This window comes from Danio aesculapii, chromosome 11 (assembly GCF_903798145.1).
Source record: "Danio aesculapii chromosome 11, fDanAes4.1, whole genome shotgun sequence".
NCBI classification, from domain to species: Eukaryota; Metazoa; Chordata; class Actinopteri; order Cypriniformes; family Danionidae; genus Danio; species Danio aesculapii.
The window spans coordinates 4,924,051-4,944,050 of record NC_079445.1 but is presented as its reverse complement, the minus strand read 5'-3'; the positions used below and the strand labels follow the sequence as shown (position 1 = coordinate 4,944,050).

The 20,000-nt window shown below is 35.0% G+C and overlaps 1 protein-coding gene across 1 annotated transcript in view; it reads left to right on the top strand.

The window, feature by feature from the left end:
- Positions 1 to 20,000, top strand: part of LOC130236919 (bis(5'-adenosyl)-triphosphatase-like) — a 414,240-nt gene that overhangs the window by 316,930 nt on the left and 77,310 nt on the right. Inside the window, exon 5 of the mRNA XM_056467659.1 lies at positions 16,196 to 16,264. Within this exon, the coding sequence (XP_056323634.1) occupies positions 16,196 to 16,264 (69 nt within the window). The remainder of the gene's footprint in view (positions 1 to 16,195; positions 16,265 to 20,000) is intronic.

Genomic DNA, 20,000 nt, shown 5'->3' with positions numbered 1-20,000 from the left:
AAGGAGTTTTCGACAATATTTCCTATCATATTTTTTCTTCTGGACAAATTTTTATTTGTTTTATTATGGCTAGAATAAAAGCAGTTTTATTAAAAAAAAAAAAACATTTTAAGGTAAACATTATTAGCCCCCTTAAGCAAAAGTTTTAAGGATTGTCTACAGAACAAACCATCATTGCACAATGACTTGCCTAATTAAACTAATTAGCCTAGTTAGGCCTTTAAATGTCACTTTAAGTTGGATACTAAAATCTTCATTATATTCAATATTCAGATATTATGTACTATCATGGTTAAGATAAATTAAATCAGTTATTAAAACTGTTATGTTTAGAAATGGGAAAAAACACATTGCCATGCAACTTTGCCATGATGACAGTAAATAATATTTGACTAGATATTTTTCAAGACACTTTTATACAGCTTAAAGTGACATTTAAAGGCCTAACTAGGTTATTTTGGTTAACTAGGCAGGTTAGGGTAGTTAGTCAAGTTTTTGTATAATGATGGTTTGTTCTGTAAACTATGGAAAACAAATATAGCTTAAAGGGACTAATAATTTTGACTTTAAATTAATTTAAAAAAAAATTAAAAACTGCTTTTATTCTAGTCGAAATAAAACAGGGGGCTAATAATTCTGACTTCAACTGTGTGTGTGTGTGTGTGTGTGATATATATATATATATATATATATATATATATATATATATATATATATATATATATATATATATATATATATATATATATATATATATATATTAGGGGCTGAACAACTTCAGATTTTTGGAAGTTGACTTTTATAAGATTAAAGTCGAGCTGACGTCGACTAGTCGCCGGTGACATTATCAATAAAACGCAACACGCAAATATTTTGCAACACGCCACAATTTGCTATTTATTTGCAGGAAATACATAAACACATGCTGTATGACAGCTCAAAACACATTGCAAAAACTATTTAACGTTACCATTCTCTAATTTTAGTGCAAAACTGATGCATTGTCAAAAATGTTCATTTCGTTATTATAGCAACGTTAGCACAGGTTAATTTTAGCGCTGAATAAATGCAGTCAGCACACTCACCATGGCTTGAAATACCAAAAATGTGTCACAATCAGGGAATAACAAACCTAGGGCCGATCACACTGAATGCGCTTTTGAGTTTCAAAAGCGTTTTTGCGTTTGTTGTCAAGAAAAAAAGAAGTGCGGTACGCTTTTTAAGTCGCTAGGCAATGACTGAATGAGCTTCGTAATGTGCACGAATGTTGCTGTTGATATTAATATAATTTTAAAATTTAATAACATTGTGATATTCAAGATTTGTGATTCCGCATAACTCAAAACAGCAACCATCTCTGCTCCATCTTCAAAAGTCTCTGTTGTCATCTTGACAGCACAACAAATGCAGGCACCTCATTAGAAACCCCACCTTTGCTTTCATTTGATTAGAGAATGAAAAAGGCGCGACTGACGTAACACGCTTTTTCAGCTCAGAGTTGACTTTTTTCAACTGCAAGTGCATGGCAAGGCGCGCAGGGCACGTAAGCAGCGTGCACAACACTGTCAGCCGTTAGTAAACCATTCATAAAGGCGCCTCTCAACGCAACAAGTGCGTTCAGTGTGATCAGTCCCTAAGGCAGATGGATCCAAGTGCAAGTGAGTTTAATAAACAAAGTCAAAAATACAAGGTGCAAACAAGTTCAACGAATCCAACTAGTGTTTCAATAATTCTCTAGCGCAATATCTAAAGTGATGAAAAAACAGGTGATTTTGCTCACATTTTAAGATTATAAGGCTGAACGACATGAAATTCCATCAGTCTACAGAGATTTACCAGTATTTCTCTGTTGCAATCGGGAGATCACAATAATTAACCATCAAAAAGCCAACGCAACACAAACACTACCAGATTACTGTTGTGTTTGCGATAAGGAAAAATGCTAAACACATCCGGGCATTTCTTCTTTCTTTTCAGTTTACTAGTCTGCAGTGATGAAAACAGGAGTCTTATTAAAAACAGACGGCCAACCAAAAAGAAACTCAGGGTTACACAAAGAGTGGCCAACACATAATACATACATTTCTGATATTTGAATAACATCCCACACTCAATACAATACAATTATATGGTATAAATACAGCACGACAACGTTCAAAAGAGAGAGATCGACTAACAATGTCACCTACCAATTTAATAATGATTTGATCAGCTGTAGTTTAAAATAAGCCATTCGTTTTTTCTCCTCTAAGGGCTTTCTATGCGGTCTTATTATGTGGTATAATATATATATATATATATATATATATATATATATATATATATATATATATATATATATATATATATATATATATATATATATATATATATATATATATATATATATATATACTGTACAGGGGGGCTAATAATTCAAGAGAGCTAATAATTCTGACTTCAGTTGTATAATGCTGCTGGATGAGTCAGGGCTAGTTTAGGCTGTGAGCCTCCATTGCTTTTGACCCTTTATATCTTAATTGGAGGCCAGCTGTTTGTGACAAAATGCATTTGTCTCCCTGTCTGACTGGATTTGCACCTAAACAATATAAATAGCAGTTTCGGCCATTTTACACACTTGCTCATCGTCAGAAGCTAATTAAAAGACATCTGTTTTCATTAGAAGATCTGGGTACTTGCAGACCTTTTATACGAGTAGAATTTGGTTGCAGCTGCAGATTAGTTTTTTCTCCCCTTGTTCTGTTTGTGTAAATGAAGCTTGAAGTAAAGTACTTTAAGTTTATATGGTTGGCTGAAATCTGAATTACCAATATGATGAGTTATGAGAGGATCAACACCTGAGACACTGATATTAAAGTGTGACTTGGACCATAGAGGAAAAACTGATTATTAAAGAAAATAGGTTCTGATTTGAGTTCTTTCATTCAACTGTCAACAGAATGATGTGTATTATGCTGGGGAAAATATATTCACATAAGGAAAAAGTGTTGCCCCCTTATTGATTTGTCGCACTTCAATGTTATAGATCATCATACATATTTCAAGAGTTCCCACTTTTTCCCGCATTTAAACCAGGTCTGGCATGCTGTCCCGGGAGCGAACCCTGAGCTCGGAGATATTTGAGCCCAGGGCTCCCGCCCGGTCAATAAGCATATCTGGAGTTCCGAGATCAGGTAGGTCTCGAGAGCTCCCCCTTTAGAAAAGGGAGAAAAAGGTGGAGATGGGGTGGAAGGGGGGATTCTTCCAAAACAAAGATAGAGCAGTATGAAGAAAATTATCCATTTATAGTAAACTAGGATCACTCTGATTGGATTATTACTGATTACAGATGAGCGGCCAGGCGTGCTCAATCATATCACATGCTCCTCTCGAAATTAGTTTATGAAACTTCACTTAAATGACAGTCAAGGATAACACAAGTAAACACATCATGCAGTTTTTAAATGAATATTTTTGTTATGAAGGGAAATCAAAATGCAAAACTCCATAGCCCTGTGTGGAAAAAGTCCCCCTTAACTCACAACTGAGTTCTTTTTTAGCCACTGTCAGGCCTGATTACTGCCACACTTGTTCGTAATCAAGAAATCAAATAAATAGGTCTGTCTGACAAAGTAAAGTAGACCAAAAGATCCTCAAAACCAAGACATCATGCCGAGATCCAAAGAAATAAAATAAAAAAAATAAAATAAAAAAAACAAATGAGAAAGAAAATAATTTAGATCTACCAGGCTGGGAAAGTTTATAAAAAAAAACATCTAAAACTTTGGGACTGCAGCGAACCACAGTGATATCTGTTATCTATAAGGCGCAAAAACATGGAACAGTGGAGAACCTTCCCAGGAGTGGCTGGCCGACCGAATAATATTACCCCAAGATCATCTAAGACCCCGTCTCATCAAAGAGGTCATAAAACACACTGGAACAACATCCAAAGAACAGCAGGCCTCCCTTGCCTCAATTAAGGTGAGTGTTCATGACTCCACCATAAGATAGAGATCGGACAAATATTGCATGGCACAGTTACAAGACAAAAACCACTGCTGAGCAAAAAGAACAAAGGCTTGTCTCAGATTTACTAGATGACCTTGATGACTTCCAAGGCTTTTGGGAAAATATTCTGTGGACTGACGAGACAAAAGTTTAACTTGTGTCCTATTATGTATGGCATAAAAGTAACACAGCATTTCAGAAACATCATACAGTAGCAGCAATAAAATGTGATGGTGGTAGTGTGATGGTCTGGGGATGTTTTGCTGCTTCGGGACCTGGAAGAACTGCTGTGATAAATAAAATCATGAATTCATTTGTGTACCAAAATGTCCTGACGGAGAATGTCCAGCCTAATGTTAGTTACCTCAAGCTGTAGTGAACTTGCGTTCTGCTGCAGGACACTGATCTAAAGCACACCATCAGGTCCACTTCTGAATGGCTAAGGAAAAACAAAAAGGTAGAGTTTGGCGTGGCCTAGTCAAAGTCCTGACCTGAAATCAATTGAGATGCTGTGGGATGACCTTAAAAAAGCAGTTCATGCTTGGAATCCTTCCAATGTGGCTGAATAAAGCAATGGGTGGGCCAAAATTCCTCCACAGCAATGTAACAGATTCATCGTAAATTATTGAAAAAGCTTGATTGCGGTTGTTAGGGGCAAACACTTTTTCCACAAAGGGCTAATTAGTTTTGTATTTTAATTTCCCTTAATAATAAAAATCTTAATTTCAAAGTTGCATGATGTGTTTACTTGAGTTATCTTTGACAAAGTGTGCCGTGGCCTAGTTAAAGTCCTGACGTGAATCCAATTGAGATGCTGTGAGATGATCTTGAAAAGGTTGTTCTTGCTTAAAAACCTTCCAATGTGGCTGAATAAAACAATTCTGCAAAGATGAGAGGGTCAAAAGTCCTCCACAGTAACAGATTCATCGCAAATTATTGAAAAGGCTTGATTTCTGTTGTTGCTGCTAAAGGTGACACAAGCAGTTTTTAGGTTTAGGGGCAAACACTTTTTCACACAGGGCTATGTAGTTTTGTATTTTGTTATCTTTGACAATTATTTCAATTTGTTTGATGAGCTGAAAAATTTAATTGTGACAAACATGAAAATAAATGAAATCCAACATAGGCTCATTCTTAAAATGTAGCCCTATATACATTTCTGGAGATCACGAATTATGTAGCCAGAAGTACGTACGGCTGCATTTTGTCTTTAAAATGAAGGCTACTGGGCGGTATGCCACATTTCTTTTCGTGCTTACCAGCTGACAGATTACTTCCGTATAGACGGCTTTCCCACTGTTACCAGTTTGTCCAGTAGTTTGCCATGTAAGTCGGTGGACTTGAGATGCGAAGAGGAGTTGACCACAACGACGGGGTTTGAGTCTGGTGAAGACCTGTTCCAGGAAGCGGATAAGACAAAAACAGAGGCCAAAAAAATTTAAGAAACAAGTAAATAACAGGGTGAGAATATGGTAAAATCTGAAAACGTTGTAAAAATCATACGAGGACTATTCTGGATTACATTTTGAAACTGTCAGTTGGGTTTAGGGAAGTGGGTGGGCAGGTCAATCTGTGCTTTTGAAGATACTATTGGTTGGGTTTAGGGAAGAAGGGGGGTGGGTCAGTCAATCGGTCAGTCAGTCAATCAGTCAGTCAGTCGACAGTGGCCTCTTGTGGATTTATGCGAGAACAGCAGAAATTTGATATCTCAAAAAATGCACACAGCGTCCTCTGGTGGATTCGCCAAAACAAAAACTCCAAAAAAATAAACATACCTTCTGGGACTTATTGGCGCTCTCCAAAAATGTATATAGTGGTACGCTTTCAGAATGAGCCTGGGTTGAAGAAATCAGTAAAGGCTAGTTTATACTTCTGCGTCGAGTGATCACCATGACTCACGGCATTTGCCGTGCGCATAGCCGTGTAGTTTTACTTTTGCACACTGTTTGTGTTGCTCTGCAATAACCCTTCTTAAACACTAGCTGGCAGTAGGTCTTTATGTTTCTCTGTGTGGAGTTTTTTCGTGGGTGTTTTGTTTTTTCTGAACGCTACCTTAATGTACAAGTAGCTAAAACTCACTTATTCAGAGGCAGGAACCGGAGGACGTGCAACAACTCCAATCATACGGTAAACATAAAACAAAAGTTTCCATATGGAGCTCCTTCACGGGACTCAAACACTCGCTCCATCAGGCTCACAGCTCTCAGCACCACCCACACTCGTCACAGCAACCAAGCTGACCAATGACATAGCTTGCAATATGCGTCATTGCGACGTGTAGTAACATTTTCCAAGAGGTGCGTGTCAGCCGTGGCAAGGGCTATGACTGCGCGAAGGCTGCGCCGGACCATATGCATGCGCTTGACACAGAAGTATAGATCAGCCTTAAGGGGGCAAACACTTTTTCACATCACTATCTATACACAATGACTTCCATATTTTTTTCTGCACATTTACATGGAACAAAGAGCGGGAACAAAAGATTTTGTGATCCACAAAACTGTCAAAGTCATTTAAGAATGTTATGGCTGACAGTAAACTATGATAGACGTTCACTTTTTGGGGAAATGTTCCTTTCATATGGACGGTTACTTCAGTTTTGATGCTGAAATTACGCACGTAGAATAGAGGCTAATAAAATCATGCGGAAGGTAATCCTCGTCCTTTATCGTCTAATATGAGTTGCAGTGAATGTTATACTGTGACCCAAGAGTCGTGTCCGTATTTCACTGCACCTCGTCATGTTGCTCTTAAAATCAGCCGTTTTATCCTTCCAATTTTCTGCACTATTCAGTGGCCCTTTGCCACATGCTCTGCTCTACTGAGCTTTCCTTCTTCATGCTAAGCGCCCTTTAAAAAGTCTGCTTGATCAAATGACTTTGTGTATGTGTGTGAGGTAAGTGAGAGTGTGTGGTGTGTGAGATTGAATGTGTGTAAATATGTTTATGTGTGTATGTGTGTTGTCTGTATTTGTGGGAGTGAGGTATAGTTTATGTGTCAGAGTGTGTATGTGTGTATATATGTATCTCTGTGTGTTTTTTTTATATGTGTGAGTGTCTGTGTGTGTGTGTGTGTGTGTGTGTGTCTATGAGATACACATCAGAGAATGTGTGGGTGTGTTTGTAATTTTTGTGACTGTGTGTGTGTGTTTGTGAGAGGATGTGTGTGAGCATGTATGTGTGTGGTATTATTCTGTACGTGTGTGTGCGTGCTGTTTTCTGTATGTATGTATGTATGTATGTATTTATGTATGTATGTATGTATGTGTGTGTGTGTGTGTGTGTGTGTGTGTGTGTGTGTGTGTGTGCAGTGTTTTCTGTATGTGTGTGAGATGTGTAAATGAGTGAGTGTGAATGCATATGAGAGTGTGTGTCTGTGTGTATGTATGCGTTTTTGTGAGTGTGACTGTGTATGCGTGCATGTGTATACGTGAGTGTGATTGTGTGTGTGTGTGTGTGTGTGTGTGTGTGTGTGTGTGTGTGTGTAAAAGAGAAAGAGTGTGCGGTGTTGTCTATGTGTGTGTGTGTGTGTGTGTGTGCGTGCGTGCGTGTGTGCGTGTGCGTGTGTGTGTGTGTGTGTGCACTGCTTTCCTCCATACTTTCCTCAAGGTAGATGAGTTTAATAATGCAGACATTATGCAAATGCACTCATTAAATAGAAAATGCACCGCAACAAAGCAGATGCCTCCAAACATGTTATCTTGTTTGTAGCATTTATAAATACTTATTCACCAAGCCTGAGCTGTTTATCACAACAGACTAATGAAAAATGAATTCAAAAGCTCTGTAATTGGGTTATTACACCCTGCTAGAGTTCAGCGCGGTGAAGAAAAACACCAAAATAGTCAACAGTCCGAACGGCTGATGCTAACATTTTTACTTTATCGTCGAGTTCTGATGTATAGGTGAAGTCAAAATGATTCGCTCTCTTGTCCTTTTTTTTTTTTTTTTCAACATAATTCCCAAATGATGTTTAACAGAGAGAGGAGTTTTTCACAGTATGTCTGATAATATTTTTTCTTGTGAACAAAGTCTTATTTGTTTTATTTAGGCTAGAATAAAAGCAGTTTTAAATTTTTTATTAGCCATTTTAAGGTCAATATTATTCGCCCCCTTAACCTTCTAGTCTACAGAACAAACCATCATTATACAATGATTTACCTAATTACCCTAACTTGCCAAATTACCCTAGTTAAGCCTTTAAATTTCACTTTAAGCTGAATACAAGTATCTTGAAAAATATTTAGTAAAATAGTATGTACTGTCATCATGGCAAAGAGAAAATAAATCATTAAAGGGGTGATCCAGAGTGTATTTTTAAGGTTTGTTTGTGTTTATAGGGTGCAAAGCGATGTTTCCTCATGCTTCATTTGTAGAAAATCACGTAATTTTTTCATATATCTTTAATTATACACTGCAACTCAGCTAACATGAAAACACCTGTCATATTTCCTATAGTTAATTCAAAGGCCCGCCCTTAAGAGGCTCTGATTGGTCAGCTAACATAATGTGCTGTGATTCTCTGCTGTGAGCCTCTGCTGTATAAATACTGTCAGTCTTTGTAGCTGTTCTGCTGTGTTCACACCAGACGTGTGAATATTTTGAGTTTACTCGCTTCATTCGCGCGTCAAATTCGCTTATTTCCCGCATCAAATTCACCTCACTATTGACGCGTCATGGCCAGGGCTTCTGTGTGCCCGGTGACTCTAGCTTTGTTGCTAAGTGGCTAACAGGGATTTTATTGAGATAGTACATGTGCTTCATGTGCTTTAGAAAGGGTAAAAACAGTGTGTATACTTGTTTGGCACCGTGTCACTGGATACTTTCAGAGGTGCACCCAGCTCTGTGAGTTCATCAACTCATCCAGAAACTATACCTAAATGATGGAGGCTTTCAGCGGTGGTCCAGACTGAGCCGAGCCCAGTTTGATAAACTGTTGTCTGGTGTCGACAGGAGGATTTCACTTCAGGACACCAAGCACTACTTCATAATCACACCACTACAAGAGAAAGCTTCTGATTGGTTAACACAGAGCAAATGTCCGCTGAAGATCAGATTTCCCAATTCAAGAGATTCACGCAAGACACGTGCGATATGCAAGTTAAGCGCAAACCGTTCAACTCGCACCGCTTCATTCGCATGAATCGCATCATTCGCACTGCCTCATTCACACGTATCACAGGATGTCTATTAGAGTCTTTGCATTGACTTAACATGTAAATCCCTCGTACTTGACGCTTCATTCACATCTGGTGTGAACACAGCATTAGCTGCAGCACTTTGAGCCTAAATCAGACAAAAAATAAAAAGGACACAGCTGAACCTCATGCCTGCTCTCTGAACTAAAATCTGACATGTGTGTTTCACATATATTCGGAAACTGTAAATGCTTTTAAATGCAGTGAAATGCTGTGAATGGGAATGTTAAATGTGGTGTACCTCAATAAAGTTTTTGCTATCTTTTCTGCAACTGTCATGCCATTTTAATTTTGTTGAAAGAACCGAAACGTAACAAAAATGCTTCATAAATCAATATTTTCAACACTCACTAATGCTATATTCAAATTACACTGGTGTTGATCTTAAAATGAGTGTTACAATTTAACACTGTAATTGAGTGTTAACACTGGTGTAGTGCAGAAACAACAACACATAGAGTTGACTAGGTTTAAAATGAACAACAAGGGGTGTTGAATTCACACTCAAAAGGTGTGAAAAAGTTAACACTATCAAAAGTGTAAAATGTACACTCCTGTTGTGGACACATATAGACACTTGCTGGTGTTAAAGTTGACACTGTTGGTGTTCATTTTTTCACCTGCGATTTTGCTGTGCATGTGTAAGTAATATGAAACATTCTCATATCTTTTGTGAGTTTGTTAATTGAGAGGAATAGAGAGATATCGAGAGACAGCATAGAGAGACACTGGTGAAGATTGTGGGTGTTTACAGGAGTTAGATGGATATGAATTTGTAGCTAAATTGTTAACGATGCCAAGCAGCATTTCCTGTTGTTTACGTCCTTTCAATATGGCGTAAACGCTAGACACGTATGCATGTAATAGGTCAATTTTAACAAATAAAAATAATTACATGTTGTAGCTCACAATTCACAGCTTCCTCTATTATGGTTGGAGCTGCCCCTTCTTTGAGGAGATTTTAGCTGAAGCACTGATTTGGGAGAGATTCTGGAAGCTGTCTTTTGTCAAATGCTAGAGCTATTTCTTTAACATAATTACCTGGAACATGATTAAAATTAAATAGTAAGCACCAGTGTTGGGGAAGCTACTTGAAAAATGTAGTGAGCTAAGCTATTAGCTACACTACTTAAAATGTAGCTTAACTACACTAAAAGCTACACCCTGGAAAATGTAGCAAGCTAAGCTAAAAGCTACATGGCAAAAGTAGCTCAGCTACATTTAAGCTATTTTATATTTTTGCTATTTTCATTTTTAAATCAAAACTCCTCTCCCTTTTTCGTGTCAGCCCAATGATTGATTTGCGACGTCACCGACCAGAGCAAGAGGTGGCAGTAATGCACCAAAAAGTTTGTTGTCAGCCATCGAAAAACAGGAAGAAGAAGAAATCACCATTCTCACCATCATATGTATTTACCTTCATCGACTAGACACCAGCCTCACAGCTCTGTAAATGTCGGTGCCGTCACTTATTGATCTGCAATAGGTAATTGTAGCTTGTGCTGACGCTACTATGCTACTTGACTAAAAAAATAGCTTCACTACTGAAAAGCTGTTGGATTTATAAAGTAGTGACGCTACCGCCACGCTACTGAGAAATGTAGTTAAGCTAGTAGCATCACTACTTGTAGCGTAGCTACTGCCCAACACTGGTAAGCACTTCTCTCTTTGTGTCATGTCCTCTGGAAGCCCGAATACAGAAACAGAAGAAGCTCTGTGGAAATAGCAGCATTTGGACGCCATTTTAGCTTTCTCTGCTATATTATTACAGCACCTCTGAGCAAACCCCTTCATTGCGTGTTTATGACATCCTTATTGTATTATTTTTTTTAATCCCCAAACTTCGTTCGCTGTAGGCTTTGCTAAGCTAACTCTGTACAAGCCAATCTCTCCCTTTGCATTGAACTTTGAGCGTATTACATTCAGAGATGTTGTATATGTTAACACAGCTACGTAAACGTTTAAAATATGATATCATAGTGGACCACCCCTTTAAAACTATTTTGTTTAGAAATGTGTTGAAAAAAATCTTCTTTCCTTTAAACAGAAATTGGAAGAAGAAAAAAACAGGGGGGCTAATAATTCAGGACGGCTAACAATTCTGACTTCAACTGTATGTCGCGCTAAAGATAGGTTCTTGCTGATTGCTTTTGTCATGAAATCATGTTAGTTTAAACTCATGACTTTTTTTTTCAAGGAGACATCAGTCACCCTTGCTCCTCATCATCGACGTACCTGCTGCTTTTTTGTTATTTTTGCAGGCTTTTATGTATGCTGTCCACATTATTCTGTCATGTCACTTGTCTTCATGCGGAAAGCTGTGATACATTAATAGCAAATGATCACACATTACAAAACTACTGGGGAAAGATGGTGACAGGCCTCCATTTTACTGTCTTGATGTGTGACTTTGATTTTTTTTTCCTCATATTTTTTTTAAATGTCTTTTACAGAGACCTTCAAAGAACAGTGACAGTTTTACATCTCATTTTGCATCTGCTTTGCTTAAGCTTTCAGGAATAAACTCTAATGAAAGCAGGACTTTTATATATCAACATACCAAATGTAACGTTTTAAACAGGAGGATGTATGGATGGTTTATAATATTTTCTAATGTAATTTTTCTCCTGCTTCCTGGAAAGTAAAATCCCTACTTTGAAATCAGCTGTATTATGATTGTACAAAAAGTACGAATCAGGAGTATTGGAATCTTTGTTTAACTTCCCAAGAGAATTCAGTCATCTGCAATGAAAAAAAAAAAGGTCAACCAGTAAATGAATACACCTAAGAAGGTATAATTTTAGATGAAAACATTTTAAGAAAAACACATTTATTATTTTATATCTGTTTATTTATTCATTAATTTAGTGATGTGCATGTTTTTTCTTATTATTTATTTAATAAGAATTAATTATTAAATATAGTTTTTAGTATTTTTGTAAAGGTATTATAAAATTAAAACTTAAAACTGCTAAACGTCACTTCCGGCAAAAATGAGATAATGACAATAAGTGAATTAGGCACGTATTACATGTTCAACAAATATTTTTGCTTCAAATCATCAAAATCGCAGCATCAGTGCATTCAGAAATAAGTTTGTTGTCATAAGCCTCTAAACGCCACTTACATTTGACAGCAAAAAAAAGTTGCTATGTCCCGAGAACCAATCAGAAGGTGCGAATCGAATGTTTTCAATGTAACGCCACACTGATACGCCGGCTTTTATAAAGAGACTGTTTTATTCCGCTTTAGACTTAGATTTAAAAAAAATAGTTGTATGAGTTGGATGAGACTGTCTGACTGTGGGTGAATGGCAAATGACAATGTCCCTTACCTCAAAACAGTGTACAGTAGGAAGAGTAACATGCATTCATAATGTTTTTTTTGCGCAGCGACGCTACTTTGAATGAGTCCGATTTACTATACATTAAACGGCAACTGCGTTTCACGAAAGACAGAGTTAAGATGCTGTTCTTTTATCTCACATGGATGCTATAAGGGTAAACAAGAGACCAAGACCTTAAGTATGGTGACAATTAATGAATGACAGCTTCTAAAATTGCCTGAGAGGCATCCCCTTTTTGCCTGGTAGGCCTACGCTGTGTTTTACTTGCTAATTTTTTAAAAGATAACTACAATGTATAAAACTATACATTATTTATATAACTTCATAATACCTATACGTCTGATAAGCTTTATATATTAATGGACAATGGACTGATATTGATGTTTAATAATGTTTTACAATATATTATTCGAATCTATCAAGCTTAGTTTACAATGTTTGCAATGTTTACATTGCTCTACTTACATTAAATCTAAATCCCAATTATCAGAGATGACAACAAATTGTTAAGATTTATTCTCAGTTTTAATGTTATTGAATAATGCACTTGACAGATGTCATTCATTCATTTTCCTTCTGCTTAGTCTCTGGTTTATCACAGTGGAATGAACCGCCACTTGATAGATTTATGTATTTTTAATTTTAAGTGGTTTGTGTAATGTGTTTTATGTTTGGTAAAATAATTTGTAATTGCATCTTTAGTGATTTTTCAGCTAATTAACACTGTCTTGTCACTACGGGTGGGTTTAGAGGTTTTTGCAATAAAAGCAGAAGTGAATTTAGCTGGTTTTGACACAAAAGAAAATCTACTTTGTTAAAAACCAGAGAATTGTCTAAAGTGACATTTATGAAAAAAGCTATTCAATTTAGTAGCTAATAATCTTTACATTATCTAATAAATGACACTTCTGAACCTAATTAAAGGAGCCTGATATAAAATGCTCATTTACAAGAGGTCAGATAAATTTAGAGGGTTTTGCATCTGAACTCTTCATATATATATATATATATATATATATATATATATATATATATATATGGGATAATAATAATGGGATAATAATAATAATATAATAATAAAATACTAATAAAAATACATTTTTAATAAAAATATTTATTTACTTATCCAGAAATGACACAGACTTCTCCCTAAAGATAATAAGTTGATGTACAAGAGGCATCATTACGGACAAAAATATTTCTCGACTTTTATTTACATTTGAACAAAACTTTTGGTCAGAATTTGCCAGGGGTATAAAACATTTCAGGCTTTTCTGTTTGAATACATTATATCGCATTTGCTGAACTGCAAAAATGCATTTCTATCCCGCTTTAATTCAACAACTTTAAATTATGAACTCTACACAAAGAAAGTAAAGAAAAAACAAACCCATGTTAATGCTATCTTTATTGGTAATATGATGGGTAGGCACAGTATATACACAACACATAATGCTTTGCTCATTAAAACACAGCCTGTTCTAGTGGGACTGGAATTATGTTGCTAATGTGCACCCAAGGAAAGCACAATTTAACAGACAAACTGTGCAGATGGCCAAGTTTCTGACAGCATATTACAGAAGGGAATTCGCCAAAGACATCTGACAAAGTCAATTTAAGTTTTGTAAGCCTAAATAGCAGTAGTCTTAAAGGTTTACACAGTGATTTTCAGATTTTTAAGGAATTTTTTACAGTATTTCCTACAATATTTTTTCCTCTGGAGAAAGTCTTATTTGTTTTATTTCGGCTAGAATAAAGTCCCAGTTTTTTCTTTTTTTTAAAAACCATTTTAACCTTAAAATTGTTATTTTATTGGCCCCCTTAAGCAAATTGTCTACAAAACAAACCATCATTATACAATTATTTTGACTAATTACCATAACTTGCATAATTAACCTGTAAAGCATTTAAATGTCACTTTAAGCTGAATACTAGTATCTTGAAAAAGATCTAGTAAAATATTACTGTCATCATGACAAAGATAAAATAAATCAGTTATTAGAAATAACAAAAGTCATTCATTCAAGGAATCAGCAGGTCGCGCCTCCATGCAGGAATGTCGCACACCCTCGCCGCCTTCACCACTCCCCTGCAGTACCTTCAGCTCAACCAAGCGTGTCTCAACCAAACGTTTTATCTCTTTCTTTAACGCCTGTTTTTCAACAGTAATTTCATAATGGCTTGCAATAACCGATAAGTCATCTTTTCTACACTTATCAATTTGTTCCCAACTCGGTTTGAGAATAAAAGCCTGTAAGTCAAAGACTACCATAATGCCTGCAAACAGCGTCAGCTATCTCACACAAACACCACCCAACACTCAAGATATATATGTGGATGCAAATAGTTTCACTCCAAATAATTTTGGGAATCTTTAATATCCCGGACGAGCCCCCATTTAATGTTACGTTTTTAAAGATGGCGAGTAAAGGGGAAGCAGAGTAACATTAATTTTGGGTGAAACACATAAGCAAACACACAATATCAACAAGTGAGGAACAAAATACCAAGACTAACTAAATGCAATAAGGTGAGTTAATTTACAAAGATAGTGATAATAATAAATATGTATATAGAAAGAACATTAAATATTTACAAGAATATATTGAGACTACAGACAACAAATGGGACACAAGATGTTTGAACAGATAGATGGGAGAGTTGGAGAGATGAGACGCGGGCGGCGTCCAAACAATAGAAATAAATAAAACAAAACAATCTATTGGCCCAACATCTACCCTAACTATCCAAAAGAAAAATACAGTAGTTATTGAAAAGAAATCTTTGCGTCTATTACGCACTACCTAACCTACTCTAATAAATACGGTGAGAAAACAAAAGTACAGTGGGTGGAGCACGCCCCTTACCTAGTGTGTCTAACAACAGAGATATTCAAAACTACGTGTGCACAATGTATGTTGCGTGACATTCTTACCTGTCCCACTCTCCAACCTCAGATGCGCATAACACTGACGGCAGACAAATGGAGAACAGACAAATAACAACGGACATATACCAAATTGTGACTCAAAGAAAACGGACAGCAAATTTCACTGACATAACATAACACAGAAATTCAGGGCCTCTCTAGGAGCGTCCTGTCACTACTTTTATGCCACGGTGGCAGCGGCTGGATTGGAGACCGTGGGTGACGTCAGAGGGGAACACGGCAAACAGCTGGGCAGCGGTAGCCAATCGGAGCCACTGTATGGGTGGAAGAGGGAGAGAGCGAGCGAGCCCAGAGAGAGAGGGGGAGAGAGAGACTAGCGAGGAAAAATAATAATAATCACGCCACACAGGAATGTACAGGAACGTAACAGTTATTAAAACTATTATGATTATAAATGTGTTGAAAAAAATCTCTTTGTTAAACAGAAATTGGGGGAAAAAATATAAAGGGGTCTAATAACTCTGGAGGGCTAAAAATTCTGACTTCAACTGTATATCTTGGATGACCTGTCGGATGGAGTTTTTCATTTTTGGGTGAACTATCCCTTTAAGAGAAGTTAACTGTGAAGAAGCCTGTGTTCAGTAATGAAAGGGGTGATATGGAGGCTGTTAGAAATGAACATGTCCTTACTTTCTCTGACAGTGACCTCAGCTTTACTGAACGCACTGGTTTTTTCGATTAACTGCTACTCTCTTTGGTCTTGTAATTACAGCATGTCCATGTCCACGTGCTGCCGAGGAAGGCTGGAGACTTCGAGAAGAATGACAGCATCTATGATGAGGTGAGGTTCAAGTGGTGAACATGCTCCACATCATGTATTACACGCAGACACACACCATTTCTGCCAGTAACCGCGTAATGTCATCGCGCTGAATAACATTAGATCTAAATTGAGTTCTTAAAGAAATAGCTCACCCCCAAAATTAAAATGATCAATCAATCATTACAAAATTGGGTTTAAAATTTCAATATTATTATTATTATTTGTTTATTATTATTATTATTATTCATTCATTCATTTTCATTTTGGCTTAGTCCCTTTATTAATCTGGAGTCGGCACAGCGGAAATAACCGTCAACTTAACCGTCAACAAACTCCACACAGAAATGCTAACTGACCCAGCCGAGGCTCATACCAGCGACCTTCTTGCTGTGAGGCGACAGCACTACCTACTGAACCACTGCATCGCCCATTATTATTATTATTATTATTATTATTATTATTATTATTATTATTATTATTATTATTATTATTATTATTATTATTATTATTATTATTATTATTATTATTATTATTGCTGTTATTATTATTATTATTATTGCTGTTATTATTATTATTATTATTATTATTATTATTATTATTGCTGTTATTATTATTATTATTATTATTATTATTATTATTATTATTATTATTATTATTGCTGTTATTATTATTATTATTATTATTGTTGTTGTTATTATTATTATTATTATTATTATTATTATTATTATTATTGCTGTTATTATTATTATTATTATTATTATTATTATTATTATTGCTGTTATTATTATTATTATTATTATTATTATTATTATTATTATTATTGTTATTATTATTATTATTATTATTATTATTATTATTATTATTATTGCTGTTATTATTATTATTATTATTATTATTATTATTATTATTATTATTATTATTATTATTATTATTAGTATTATTGTTATTATTATTATTATTATTATTATTATTATTATTATTATTATTATTATTATTATTATATTGTTTGATTGTATTTTACAAACAAACTGTTTTGATACTAAATAAAACAATTCTTAAAAAAAAATGTATTTTTTTTGTCCAAACCGTACATGTAAATAAAATGTAATGTTTCATTTAATTTCATAAGTTTATATTATAACTGTATTTGTTTATAACAAAAAAGAGTATTTGTAACATGTTCATTTAGTGCTCAAAAAGCATTTATTTGTGCATGCCATGGATATGTAAACATTAAAACATAAAATATTATTTAAAATATTATAATGTATATATTACGTTATTTAGATTTTAACTCAGTGTTAACTGTTATAAAAAACAAATAAGTCTTAAATTAAATTAAATTAAATTAAATTAAATTAAAACACAAATAGTCAAAAAGCTTAAATGAATAAATAAATAAATACAGTTGAAGTCAGAATAACTAGCCCCCCTGAATTATTAGCCCCCAGTTTTTTTTCTCCTCAATTTCTGTTGAACGGAGAGCAGATTTTTTCAACACATTTCTTAACATAATAGTTTTAATAAGTCATTTGTAATAACTGATTTATTTTATCTTTGCCATGATGACAGTAAATAATATTTTCTAGATATTTTTCAAGACATTTTTATACAGCTTAAAGTGATATTTAAAGGCTTAAATAGGTTAATTAGGTTAACTAGGCAGGTTAGGGTAGTTAGGCAAGTTATTGTATAACGATGGTTCCAATAGACTATCGAAAAAATATATAGCTTAAAGTGATATTTAAAGGCTTAAATAGGTTAATTAGGTTAACTAGGCAGGTTAGGGTAGTTAGGCAAGTTATTGTATAACGATGGTTCCAATAGACTATCGAAAAAATATATAGCTTAAAGGGGCTAATAATATTGTCTTTAAAATTGTTTTTAAAAAAAATGAAAACTACTTTTATTCTAGCCAAAATAAAACAAATAAGACTTTCTCCAGAAGAAAAAATATTATCAGACATACTGTGAAAATTTCCTTGCTCTGTTAAACATAATTTGGGAAATATTTAAAAAGAAAAAAAGATTAAAATGGGGCTAATAATTATGCTTTGAACTGTAAATACGTATATTAATAGTAATTGTAACAGATTTTGTATTCAAGAAATGTGCCTGTGAACATAGGTGGGTTCGTGCCTGCGTGTGTACATGCACACATAAATGTGAACTAATTATTTCATATTTTGCAAATCAAATACTACCTGAATTAGTGTTATACAATATGAAATCCTTCTAATGTAATATAACCTAAATTAGACTTTGTAATCATCTACCAGGATTCTTATAATGTGCATAACAGTCCCATACAGTACAATGGAAGTAAACTATAATCCTCCTGATTTTTTTATTACCCACATCTTATTACTGTGACATTTTACATGTAATTGAAACACACTCTCGCTAACCCTGAATATCAGCAGCCTCATATGAATATTCCACTCAACCCATTTATAAGCCTTTTGCTTTAATTCCCAAAAGTGCTTTGAGAGAAATGAAGGGCCTCATCAACAGTGCTCGACTGCAGCATGATGAATTAGCTTGTTTTTTCATTTACACGTGGTCACGAGGTGATTGTGGAGTTTTGCCATTTACAGCTGAAATCAGAATTAAGACCCTTCCTGATATATTTTATTTTTCAAATATTTCCCAAATGATGTTTAACAGAGCAAGGAAATTTTCATAGTATTTCACATAAAAAAAAAAAAATTCTTCTGGAGAAAGTCTTATTTGATTTATTTCAGCTAGAATAAAAGAAAACAAAAACTTTTAAGCTTATTATTATTAGCCCCCTGAAGCATTTTTTGTCTACAGAACAAGTCACTGTTATACACTCACAGGCCACTTTATTAGGAACACCTGTCCAACTGCTCATTAATGCATATTTCTAATCAGCCAATCACAAAGTGGCAACTCAATGCATTGAAATAGTTAAGCCTCTGAATATCACTTTAAGCTGAATACTAGTATCTTGAAAAATATCCAGTCAAATATTATTTACTGTCATCATGGCAAAGATAAAAGAAATCAGGTATTAGAAATGAGTAATTAAAACTGTTATGTTTAGAAATGTGCTGAAACAAAATCTTCTTTCCTTTAAACAGACATTGGGGATACATTTCAGGAAGGCTAATAATAATTGCTTCAATATTTTCACTGCCTGTGCTATAATTGATTAGTTTCTTTCTCTTTCCCCTCCTCCAAGCTGTTTTTGTCTTCATATAAATAATGACTGAGGGCTGTTCCCCCTTTACCTTACACTGTTAAATGTTTTATAAGGTAAACTAGATGCGTTTACTCGCTCATAAAGCCTATTTAAGAGGCAACAGGGTTTTTAGCATCCCACTACTGCTGAACATCAGTAAAGAACTGTTTTTTTTTTTTTTGGAGTAATAGTAAGTGGCAGGCGAGTGGGTGTACTGGGCAGATGAAGGTTCGTTGTGTCACGATTTGAAGCTGAAGGTTTTTTTGTGGACAGTTCATTTTGCGCTGATGTGTGAAGCGGGTAAATACATAAGCTAATCATCTAGTGCATGACACTTCAGTCTCACTCCTTCTCTGGCATTTATGGGAGAATCCTGGCCATGTTGAGCTGCAAATTCAAACGAATTTGCTTCGACAAAATGAAATCTTTCAGAGCACTTGTGTGTGTGTATTAGACACATGCTGATATTCGTTAGTTCAATATGGTAGTGATAAAATACATCCAGGTGGTTGTTATCATAGATTATAACATGGCAGTCTGGAATACTCA